This window comes from Phaenicophaeus curvirostris, chromosome 1 (genome assembly GCF_032191515.1).
Source record: "Phaenicophaeus curvirostris isolate KB17595 chromosome 1, BPBGC_Pcur_1.0, whole genome shotgun sequence".
Taxonomy (NCBI): domain Eukaryota; kingdom Metazoa; phylum Chordata; class Aves; order Cuculiformes; family Cuculidae; genus Phaenicophaeus; species Phaenicophaeus curvirostris.
Window position 1 is genome coordinate 180074781 of NC_091392.1, and position 12446 is coordinate 180087226.

Sequence of the window (12446 nt, forward strand, 5' to 3'; positions counted from 1 at the left end):
AATTTTGATAAATACATGTAATAATCCTTTTTTCACCCTCCCTTATTTTGCACAGTTTCCCTGTGTCAGCAGTTATAGAACAAAAGTTTTCTTATTTTTATCACAAGAGATGTAGTTACATTATGTGGTTTACAAATGCATTTTACTCTCTTATCATATTTTTCGTGAATTTAGCAGCTATTTTGAATATTTTATATTTACCAAAATGTTTTCTATTTCAAATGCCAGGGCTGAAGAAGAAAGTCTTCTCTGTATTTTAAAGCAACTCTACATCAAGCTCAAGGTAGCAGCTTTCACCATTAAATATTCTTAAATACAGCAGACTTCAAAAAAAGCTGGATCTCCATAGTATGGATGAGAACTACTGGCTTTACAAACCTCCAGTTTATTCAAAATACTGAATGTAATACTGGTATCTATAATAACCCTTAGACTCCTTACACATCAAGTGCGATTCAGAGAAAAACCCTGCTCCAAACCACAAACAAATCACAAAGCATTGTCAAAAATCTTGCATTTGCAACACAGTTACCTGGTGTTGCAGTTAATATATTAATTCTGCTGACAACAGTCACAAGTACTTACTAAAAATACAGATATGTTTCCTAAAAGTGACGTGAAGCTTTATTTAAGATGACAAAACTTTAGTAGCAGTGCAGAGTCCAAACGTTCAGTATGAAGACACTCAGAAGATTTGCTGCTCAAACAGGATCTTTTCAAACCCTGGTGGAGGTGGATGAAAAAAATCACTGAACTGACAATCCAGAATAGCACTGTCGTCAACTGTAGAAAAAAAATAAACAGAAGGAATTAGAGAAGAAACACAGTTTGATCCCCTATTATATCATCTTACTAGATTATATACTATGCCTAAAACATGGAGAATATTCTCCAGTACATCCATTACATCTATACAATACAATGAAAAGATATCTCTTCAACAGATTTGTTAAAACCCTACACACATACCCAAGGAAAGCAAGTTGCCTTCCTTTTCTGCTGTTTATTCTAGTGGGTAACGGTCCTAGGTGAAGTCACAGAGAATGCTACCTGTGATTTCACTAGGAGTGCTAGCAGGGCTTCAGGTAATTCCCTACGAATTTTCTATTCCATTGCTCCAGAAATCTACCGATTAAGGACGCTACCAGACATCTACCCTCCCAGTACCTGAAGAGGCTACAAGAAAGCTGGGGAGGCACTGTTTACAAAGGCTTGTAGTGATAGGACTTGGGGCAATGGCTTTAAATTGAAGAGGGGCAGATTTAGATTAAACATAAGAAAGAATTTCTTCACTATGAGAGTGGCGAGGCACTGGCACAGGTTGCCCAGGGAAGCTGTGGCTGCCCCATCCCTGGAGGTGTTCAAGGCTAGGTTGGATGGGGCCTTGGGCAGCCTGGGCTGGTGGGAGGTGTCCCTGCCCATGGCAGGGGATTGGAACTAGGTGATCTTTAAGGTCCTTTCCAACCCAAACTATTCTATCATTCTATATTTCAGGGCTGATGCCTCCTCAGCTGCACATTTTTCTGTCCGTTTCCTAAATTTGCTGGAGTGTCAGCTGTCTACAATCATTTTTCTGGAGGTTTACAAGATTTCATGTATCTGCAGTGGTTGGTGTCAGACCATCTGTTTTAGCATGTGATCTAAAGAGAGCTTCTTTGACTGCTTCTTTAAGTTGGAAGTTAACCAGTTTTTACAACACCTCTCTCAGTTTTGGACCCCTGCAAAATCTGGGACACAAGTGTTACTACCCTCAGCGTAGAGCACAAAAAAGAAACTGCTGAGGATTTTCAGAGCAAAACTTTCAAATTGACATACCCAACCAGTCAGAAAAGCAGGATATCTTTCAAAGACAACTTCTTCTAAGACAAACCTGGTATGCTAGCAACACCAGATCAAAATAGAAAAGCTTCATCTCCAAATTCTGGGTTGGAATTTAGGTATCTTGGAGAAAAGGTAGGAATTCCCCCCTTCCAGGCTCAGTTAAAACTGCTATTACTATAGGTGTACAGTTTCGTAGTTCTTAGGCAGTGTTTGCATCTCTCTTCTGCAAGAGTGCCTGAGGTAACTGCTGAAGGGAACAGCCTTTAAGTCCACTTTTCTGTGACTTGACCCCGTGCTTGCCTGCTCTATCATAGAATCACAGAATCACCAGGTTGAAAAAGACCTCTTGGATCATCGAGTCCAACCATTCCTATCTGCCACTAAACCATGTCCCTGAGCACTTTGTCTTCTCAATAACTGTAGTTCTAGTTTGAATTATGGATATATTAATGCTTAACAAACTCACTTCTCAACGGTCAAATCCTTTCACGTGACTACAAGAAGTTCACATTAAATCAAGGACAGTTACAGTTAAAGTTTATACCAAGTAAGTACCATGCAAAAGCAAATTTCAGGCTGCAATTGTTACAGCTACATGTAGGAGACATGATAATTATGATGAAATTATGCCCACTTGTGGAAGATAAGAGCCTGAAATAAAAGGTCACTGCATTCCTCAGGCACGGAACTTCTTTAGTCAGAGAAAAAGATATTTACAGTAGGCTACCATGCCACCAAATGTTTTCTGAAAGCAACCTGCCTTCTCCATGCTATGTAACATCATTTCCAAAATACGGGGAAGATGCACCCATCAGTTCTCATCCAGCAGCTCTCTTCCCGCTGCTCAAGGTGCCTGCAGGAGGAGATCCCACAGAGCAGCTGCTGCCTGCCAAGGCATTTTAGCAGCGCCATCATGTGGCTTAGCAATACATCACGGAACGACCACAAAAAAACAATCGCCACTCCAATAGCTTGGTGAGATATCATTTGTCAGCTACGTTTGTAGACTTCAAAATCTCTACAAACCACCTAGGGCATTTTCTTCCTGTTCATAAATTCACTATTATGAATGTATCAAGATATATAAACAGAAACATGCCAACAATTCACTAGGAACCAACCAAGAAACGAAAAAAACCCTATCCATGTAACATAGTTAGTGGCATCACAAGAGCAAAATTACTTTGGAAGAGGCTAATACTTAGATGAAGCTCACACAGGAATAAAAATAAACTGGACACAGCTGTAGGTGTAATGCAGGGGGGGCAATAAGCATTTATCGCTTACTGTGAGTTACAAGCCAGCCCAGAGGGTAACGTTGATTACGCACTGAGCTTGTGGAAGTGCTGCCTTTCAGATGAGACGTTAAACAGAATTCTGACTACTTGAGATCTACTTCTGTAGTCAAGTTCTGGAAGAGTAAATTGCTCAAATGTGTCTTGGCCAAATTCCAGCTTCTAGAATTCATGAACTCTTTCTTAAACTGCCTATGTAGGGATCGTTTGGACATGATATTTGGTTCTTGTTCTAAACGACTGTGTTGAATTGATGGCTGCTGGCAAAACGTCTACCACAATTTGCTCACCAATTGCTGCATCTCAAAACCAGGCATCAACAAGGCATAGCAGCAAAGAGCTGTACCACTAGTACTGCCGCTACATTAGAGTTACTACTTCCCTAAGAAAATACAAACAGCAACTCAGTATCTATTTGTATTTAACCCTGTATGCATTTATGAAGTAAGTGAAATAAATAGGCATAAATATGGAGGTTCAGAGATAAACTAGATTATCATTCACTAATAAGTCTATATTACTTCAAATTTTCTGTTTTTCATTTCTCTATCTGATTCACAGGGTTTTGCCTGGCAATTTTTAGGCTAGTGCAGTAACTCCCCAGCTTGTTGGATGTGGACACTGTTAGTAGTCAGTAAGTGGTGCTTTGTTTTCTAACTACCAAGAAGGTGAAAATATACTTTTGTATTTTCCCAGTTTTGTATTTTCACGCAATTTATTGTTGTAGTTGCCAAAAATAAATGATTGATGTGTGTTCCATCTAAGTGAGAGAATACATAGCTCAGAAGACAGGCTCGGTACAAAAATATTGTCTATACTGTGAAACAGTTTGAAAATCTCTGATTTACCATAGACCACTGGATAGACAGTCCCTCGGATTCCTGAGGCTGGACAATGCATGTTCCTCCCATTTAAATATACATTTAATTCTACATGGTCATATGTAATGCCCTACAAAGTACAGAAAATTAATTAAAAAGCATCAACAAGTTTATACATATAAGATTGCTACTTAATTTAGTTTTCTTAGCCATAGGCAAATTTTAACACCACTATGCAAACCACAGCATCCCAGAAAACCTCACTTGAAATATTCCTGTGAAGGACTAGAAGTTAATAAATGAGCAGTAACATTTGTATTTTCAAATACTCAGGATTCCTTAACACTTACTCAATTTGGTTGCAGCACTGCACTGCACACGGCATCTTACCTAAGGCAGTTTACTAAACAAATTTCCAGACTCCTCTTGACCATGTTAAAGAAACATAAAATTTTCAAGGATTTTGAATATTAAGCAGTTTGCAGTCTTGTTCATATCTCCTCAAGGAAATCACTTTAAGAAACAGTGATGCTATGAACTAGGTTTATCTGTCCATACTTCCATGTGGAAACCTCTCTCAATTCATTTTGTCTGCCAGCAGCAAGAGGCCATGGTTTCATACACAACATTATAGACATGCCGATGACAGAGCAGAAAGCAAACACTGACAAGGTAATAAATTACTTATTTGTTAGCTAAATGGGGTTTTTTTACACTTTTGGTACAGCTGAGTGTGACAATCGGTGCTGTCATACACTACGTCAGAAATCTATTTTCATGACAGAACAAAATAATTTAAGTTTATGAAAACTGGGGAGTTACCAGTCACACACCAGCTACTTTTCTGTAATTAGTCAAAGCTGCTCAGACTACGTAGTTCGACCAAACCCTGAAAGAGTCTGCAACTCTCAAAAAAAACAGTTTCAGAAGGCTGTTAAAAGAACAGTATAGTATATGAGGGTAAAGGAGCCAACTTTAGCTGTGTGGGGCTTCTAAAGATGGAATTTCTTACCATTCCTATATAGAGGTAAAGTTACCCAGCAAGAAAAAGTAGTGGCAATAAATGAACTAAATTTCATTGCATTACTCCCATAAATTTTTGAAAATAAATCTCTTAACAGGACATGGAGAAAATGACAGCAACGAAACATAACCCTTTGAACAAAGTCCATTAAGGATGTTTTGAGAAATCTGGAATGGAATGGCAAGGTACAAAAAAATCCCAAGGTTTTTCATTTCTTTCATCCTTAATCATCTTCCCAGCGAGCATTACCCCCACCCCACTTAATCTCTCTCCTTCCCTACAAAACTCTGGTTAAGTATACAATTCATCTATCACCCAGGACCTCTCTCTGCTCAGCTCTGTCCTTCTAATCATTAACCAGTCAGCTACGGGACCTTGAGTTCAGCTGGGCACGGTACATAGCAATGCAACACATTCCAGCACATTATTTGTTCAGGAAGCTCCCATCTCAAACAACACAGGATCCTTGTGGAGGGAGTTACCCATCAGGTAGATCCCACAACCAGACTGCAACAGAGTATTAGAGGCTACTTTTCAAACATGGGTAAAGTCTGTCCCTCGTTCAGAAACATATCAGTGCTGAAAATGAAGACCACTGGTATCCAGGCTGATCCATTTAAGTACCATGGGAGTTTGGAGCAGCACTTTCCAAACTGGGAGATGCAAGCTGAACAATTTCACTGAGTTAGTCAGTGTGTCTAACCAGAGAGCTGTAAAAAAGAAGAATCTGGGAATATCTGGGGAAGATAAAGAAGCCTTAGGAAACTCACCACAACATCGCCCTCCTGAGGAAGGCTGTTTACTGGTAGTCTATTTTTCTCCTCCTTGTTATAGTACAGAGTTCCATCATTCCTCAACACCAGGCTATGGACATCTTGACCAAGAGGAACTTGATTCAAGTTTGCTTTCTCAGTTGCGACTCCAATACCCCAAATACCTAAAATTTGAAATTAACATGGTAAAAAAAAAAAGCCATTCTTTTGAAGACTATATGATTGAAGCAGGACAGCATAAAGAATGTGGTTTTAACTAGTGCCATGGTGGTACTACCAGCAAATATCTCTTGGAAATACCAGGACTGCTGTGGGTTAGCCCTGGCAGGCAGCTAAGCAACACCCAGCCACTCACTCACATCCCCCCCAGCTCCCAGTGGGAAGGAGGAATAGGAAAGGAAAAGTAAAACCAAGAAAAACTGTGGGTAAAGATACAAATTGTTTAATAAGCAAAGAAGAAGTGGAAGAAAGAAAGAAAACAATACAAGAAAAACTATGCAAAAGCAATGACTCACTACCTCCCATGGGTAGACCGATGCCCAGCCAATTCCCAAGCAAAAGACGGCTAACCTCCTTAAGTCCTCTCCCCTCATTGCTGAGCATGACACTATGTGGCATGAAATATCAGTTTGGTTACTTCAGGTCATCCACCTGGTTGTGTCCCCTCCCAGCCTCTCACATACCCCCTCACCATGATCTTATCTACTGAGGGGCAGAGTGAGAAACACAGAAGGCCTTGATGCTGTGCAAACACTTCTCCTAGTAGCATTATCAATATTACTTTGGTCACAAATCCAAAACACAGCAGTACAGGGGCTGCTAAAAGAAAAATTAACTCCATCCTGGCCAGATCCAGTACAAGCAGTCACAAGACTGAAGATAAACAGCATTAATCCTGAAAAAGAAGGATCCAGAGAATTGTAACCACTTAGCTCAACTTTAATTCCCAGAAAAATACTGAAAACAAACTCTAAGACTGTAGGAGGATGTAAAAAATAAAACCAACTAGCATGGATCTGTGAACACTACAGTTTTCTTTGTCAGAGTCTTTTCAGTCTTAGGAAAAAAAAAGAAGAAATTGTAAATATGACAAATCTTGATTCAGTAATGTTTTTGAACCTCATACAACATTGCAATAGTCAAATTATGAAAACATGCTCTAGACAGTTGCAGCCATGTGAATGCATAACCAGTTAAAAAAACTGTATTCCAGGACTATACATTGGTAGCACCCTGTCAAATCAAAAAAAAAGATGACTCCAGTGGAGCCTGAGGTTTTGTATTGAACGCCCCAGGTCAGATACTGCTCTGTATTCACATCAGTGACTTGGATAATGTGACAATGCGTTTATTAAACATGCTGCCAATACCAACCTGACAGGTCTGCAAGCTCTTCAGAAGCCTTTCAAGTTTTAAATGATCCTGACAAATTGGTTAAGAGGTCTGAAATAAGGAGAATGCATTTGCTCCTTCTGAATTATGAAGAACAGCAGGTAAGTAGGAACACTAAGTGACAAATACAACAGAGGCTTGGCAACCAGTTCATAGAATATAATTTGGGGGTTATCTCAGACTGTCTGCTGAATGCGAGTTTGTGCCCTACTGTTGTGAAAAATTTCTGGATGTATGGCATGTATAAAGCAGTTGTATCATAGACACAGCACATGCAGGACATCTACTGCTGCTGCAGCTGGAACAGAACATCCATTGGAATGCCTGAAGACAAGTTCAGTCAATTAGAGATATTCTAGAAGAAACAACAAAACTCATCGGAAGTGTAAAAATATCATCTCTAAGGAGACAATGAAAAAAATTCGGGACTGTTTAAGACTAAAATGAGGCAAAAAATATAAGAAAATTAGTTTCAAAAGACAAAATTGCAGAACAATTTATTCTAATACTTAAATGCCCAGAATTAAAAGGACAAAAGTGTGAATAACACTGAGATTGGATTTCAGAAAACTTTACAACAGTCAGGGTGACCCCACAGATGACCCCAAACAGCCTGTGCAGGGACACTTCTGGGAATCAAGGATTTACGCTAAAGGATCTAGAATTCTCCTGCCTTGAAGCACAGGAATACATGAGAGACAGCTTATAGGGATCAGGAGTTTATTTCCCTTGTTTCTTAAATTAAGAATAGGAACACAGACACTGTGTGAATAATGACCATACATGAATCACAGCTACAGCGGATTCTTCCCCCAACATAAAGGATACTAAAATTGCCAAATTAAGACATGTAGTTTAAAACTAAACAACTGGTTTGACTGCGAGGTGTTTTGGACAGACTTGTGTTCACACTGTCTGCACTCCAATCAAACTGAATGCCAACAACTCTTATGCAAAAGGTGACAGGTTCAAGCTCCAGCTGGTATCATAAGACCTGTCTCTGGACTAACCCTTCCCTTCTTCTTCCTTCCCTCAGAATGCTTAGGGAAAGAACAGCTTAATTTTCACAGTATCTGGGGTTTTTTAAAAAAATACAGGCCAACTTTCAGTGTTAGAATATAGGCAAGCCTGGAGTGTGCTCTGTACTAGTGAATCTGACCATATGAGTAAAAGCATACGCTTCCAGATTTCATTCACTTTCAGTTGCCTCGCATTAGATCTGTGCGAAACAAATAAAGAAACAAAGTGTAGAAAGGCTCCTCTTGATAAAGCAGTGTCAGAATATTCCATATTCAATTTGAGGAGCGACTGTAGCTCAAGGAGTGTTCCCCTTGCTTGAGCAAACACAGAGCATGTTTAAATTGCAGTACTTTAAAAGAAATACTTCATAGGTACAGCGTTTTGTGTGGTCATAAGTATTTATTTACCAAGAAACAGTTATAAAATACGCTAACTGAAAAACATGCATATAGCGGCATACAAAACATTACGGTATTTTAGCATTTGCTCTCCTTTATAATATACTTACCATTCTTTTTAATATTTCTGTATCATAATTAAAAAAAGCAATGTCCTTTTACACAACGGTGACTTACAAAACTCTCTAATGTTCACAAGTTCAAGGACGCAATTAGAAAGACACATGTGCTTGGTATTTTGAGAAATGGCCACCAGCAGGCAATGTGACGACGCTTCCAAACTTAAAGTTGTACATTTTTGCTGACTAACCTGTGGACTGGATTTTAAACTCGAAATAGCTCTTGGTTTGATGTAAAGGTGCATTGGCTAAGCAGCCTCCTGTGCCACATATTCTTCTGCCATTCTTAACAATTACCACGTCTGTTCCTGCAAGGAGAAAAAAGCCACAAAACTTCAAAACATTTTTAAAACTTTGGAATCAGCCCTTAAAAGCCCTAAACATTGAGACCAGGTTTTGTTCTTTCTGCCCCAAGTAAAAGCTTCATTAGTCTGCGAGAATGATGATGATGGGCCATGCTTTGAAGTAAGAAAAGGAAGGCTGTTTACAGGCTAAGTCATCTTTCAGCTACGGTTTATTTCTTTAAAATCTATACACTGCTCTAATTTCACCACTTGATCTCTACAGCACCATGCTGATCACAACCTTTGCTCAGCCACATCAGAAGCATAACTTACAATTTAGTCAGAAAGGGTTCACTGTGAGACCAAAGTCCTGTACCCTGTCTCTATACACCGGAGGAAAAAAGTCTGCAAAGAGAAGGAAAGGCACATCGGGTAGAAATGTTTGATGGAATCACAAGGTGTTTAATTATTCTCTGAAAAAAATCCTTTTATTAGAAACATGTCTGCCAAAACAAGAGCCAAATACACCTCTGCTAAGCTTTCCTTTTCCAGTGGAAGACTTCATTTTTAGGCAGTGTTGCTGAGGTCAAGATCATGGGTCACATGATCTTGACACAACTGAATAAAAGCAGGCTAATAATTGTGTTTGAGCACTGGACCCTGTCTGGGTCACACGGTTGCTCTCCAGCTGCTCCTTCCCTGGCTCTGATGTGGCTGCCTCGATTGCTTCTCTCCCCAGGGAGGCCCGGGCACGGCTTCGGGCACAGCTCATCCCGAGGAGGACACTCAAGAGCACTACGAGCAAGGCTCCGCATGGCTTAGCTCCTTCTGTATCTTCACTGCTGTGACTGTGACCCGACAGGCCCTGCCCCACCCCAGCCGGGCACCATCCCACCCACACACACGCTCAGGCCGCTCAGGCTGAGGCGCAGCCCCACATGCCCATCCTGCTGAGGAGCTTCAACCGAATTTCATAGAATTGCTCGCCCAGAAAAGACCCTCGAGATCATCAAGCCCGACCGTACCTGTCCACTACTAAACCAGATCCCTGAGCACCTCGTCTACCTGTCTTTTCAACACCTCCAGGGATGGTGACTCCACCACTTCCCTGGGCAGCTTGGTTCAGTGCCTACAAATCCCTTCAGTGAAGAAGTTTTTCCTGATGTCTAATCCGAACCTTCCCTGGAGCAGCTTGAGGCCATTTCTTCTTGTTCTATCATCTAACACTTGGGAGAAGGGACCAACACCCACCTCTCTACAACCACCTTTCAGATAATTGTAGGCAGTGATAAAGTCCCCCCTCAGCCTCCTTTCCTCCAGGCTAAACAACCCTGGATCCCCCAGTTGCCTCTCATAAGGCTTCTTCTCCAGACCCTTCACCAGCTTTGTTGCTCTTCTCTGGATGTGGTTGGAAAAGACCTCTAAGGTCATTCAGTCCAACCATCACCCCAACACCACCGTGACTACTAAATCACGTCCCACACTACCGTGTCTACATGCCTTTTGAACACCTCCAGGGATGGAGACTGCACCACTTCCCTGGGCAGCCTGGTCCAATGCCTCTCCACTCTTTCAGTAAGAATGTTTTTCTAATCTCCAACCTAAACCTCCCCTGCTGCAACTTGAAGCCATTCTCTCTCTTCCTGTCACTTGTTACTTGGTAGAGGAGACCAGCACCCACCTCGCTACAACCTCCTTTCAGGTAGTTGTAGAGAGCGATAAGGTCTCCCCTCAGCTTCCTAAACAACCCCAGTTCCCTCAGCTGCTCCTCATAAGACTTGTTCTCCAGACTGTTCCCCAGCTTCACTGCCCTCCTCTGGACACGCTCTGATTTAAACAAAAGGGAGACTGGTTTTCCCTTGAAAACTTCCTAATCCTTCTAAAGAAACACCCTTTCTAATGAAACACGACTTCCTCAGCCTGATTCCCCAAGGGGAGAGAGGACAGACTACCAAAGCGGGCACACGCACCGGTGCCACCGGCATGAGGACGTCCCAGTGGTGCCACCCGCACAAAGACACCCAGGCATCCCCGCCAGCACGAGGACACCCAGGCAGCAACAACACTGGCACGAGGACACCCAAGCGGTGTCACGGGCACGAGGACACCTGGGCATCCCCACTGGCTCGACGACACCCCGGCAGCAACACTGGCACTCTGGGCAGCAACAACACTGGTATGTGGACACCTGGGCACAAGGACACCCGGGCACAAGGACACCCGGGCAGTGCCACCAGCATAAGGACACCCGGATGTTGTCACAGGCACGAGGACACCTGGGGATCCCCGCTGTCAGGGGGACACCTGAGCATGAGGACACCTGGGCAGCAAGACCAGCACAAGGACACCCAAGCATCCCTGCCGGCATGAGGACACCTGGACAGCAACAACACCGGTATGCGGACACCTAGGCACGAGGACAGCCAGGCAGTGCCACCAGCGTAAGAACACGCGGGTATTGCCACGGGCATGAGGACACACAGGTTTCCACACTGGCAGGGGGACACCTGGGCAGCAACACCGGCATGAGGACACCTGGGTATCCCTGCTGGCAGGGGGACACCTGGGAAGCAACAACATTGGCTCGAGGACACCTGGGAGCAAGATCAGCATGAGGACACCCGGGCACCCCTGGTGGCACGAGGCCATCAGCACCCCCAGGGTGGGACCCCCGGGCACAGGGACCCCCGGGCGGCGCCACCGGCCTGAGGACCCCGGGGCGCCCCTGGGTCTCGGGGACCCCCTGGCTCCCCCCGCCCCCCGTGAGGGGCGGCCTGGCTGCGGGGGGAGGGGAGCGGCGCCCCCGCCTACCCATGCGCTGCGTGTCGAGCTGCACGGCCGGCATCTCCTCCAGCGGGACGGCGCCCTCCTCGCCATCCCCGCAGCACCAGCAGCACCGCGACGCCATCGCCGCCCCGCGCACGCGCCGCCGCCGCCCCCTGCCGGCCGGGAGGAGGCGCTGCCGGGCTGGAAGGGGGAGCGGCGCCCCCTGTCGGGCAGGAGGAGGCTCTGCGGGGCGGGAATGGGGAGCGGCGCCCCTGTGGGTCGGAGCTAGCGCTGCAGGGCGGGGGCGGGGGAAGCGGCGCCCCCTGCCGGTCGGAGCTGGCTCTGCAGGGCGGGCGGCCCCGGCCCCCTCGTGGCCCCCCCGGTTCGAAGCCCGTCGTTCCAGCCAAAGGGAGGAGTTAAATCAGAGCGGGAGCAGGCGGGAATCTGCTTCTTCTCCTCCGCACCGGAGGGACCATGTGTGGATGTGGCAGTGCCCGGACAGTGTAGACGTGCCTGTATGTGCACGAAGGACAACTCCCATCCGCCTGCCTCGCGCCCGGGCATCGAAAGGCTGGGACCAACAGGATGAGGTTCAGCCAGGCCACGCGCAGAGTGCAGCGCTTGGGATGCAACAGCCCCGTGGAGCCATCCGGGCTTGCCTGGAAAGCTGCCTGGAGGAGAGGGACCTGGGGGTGTTGGTCAACAGCGACTGAACATGGGCCAGCAGTGTGCC

At 44.5% G+C, this 12446-nt stretch overlaps 1 protein-coding gene across 2 annotated transcripts; it reads right to left on the reverse strand.

The window, feature by feature from the left end:
- Positions 1–597: 597 nt before the first annotated feature.
- SPRYD7 (SPRY domain containing 7) lies at positions 598–11873 on the reverse strand. 2 transcript variants are annotated; one of them, XM_069881359.1, is made up of 5 exons: positions 11759–11873; positions 8855–8971; positions 5732–5898; positions 3965–4067; positions 598–783 (listed from the first exon to the last, which is right to left on the reverse strand). In XM_069881359.1, the coding sequence occupies exons 1-5, from the start codon at positions 11853–11855 to the stop codon at positions 686–688; spliced, it is 582 nt and encodes a 193-aa protein (XP_069737460.1). In that variant the 5' UTR covers positions 11856–11873; the 3' UTR covers positions 598–685. The 2 variants fall into 2 exon arrangements, with proteins under 2 accessions (XP_069737460.1, XP_069737469.1); XM_069881368.1 differs by lacking the exon at positions 3965–4067.
- Between the last annotated feature and the right edge of the window lie 573 nt (positions 11874–12446).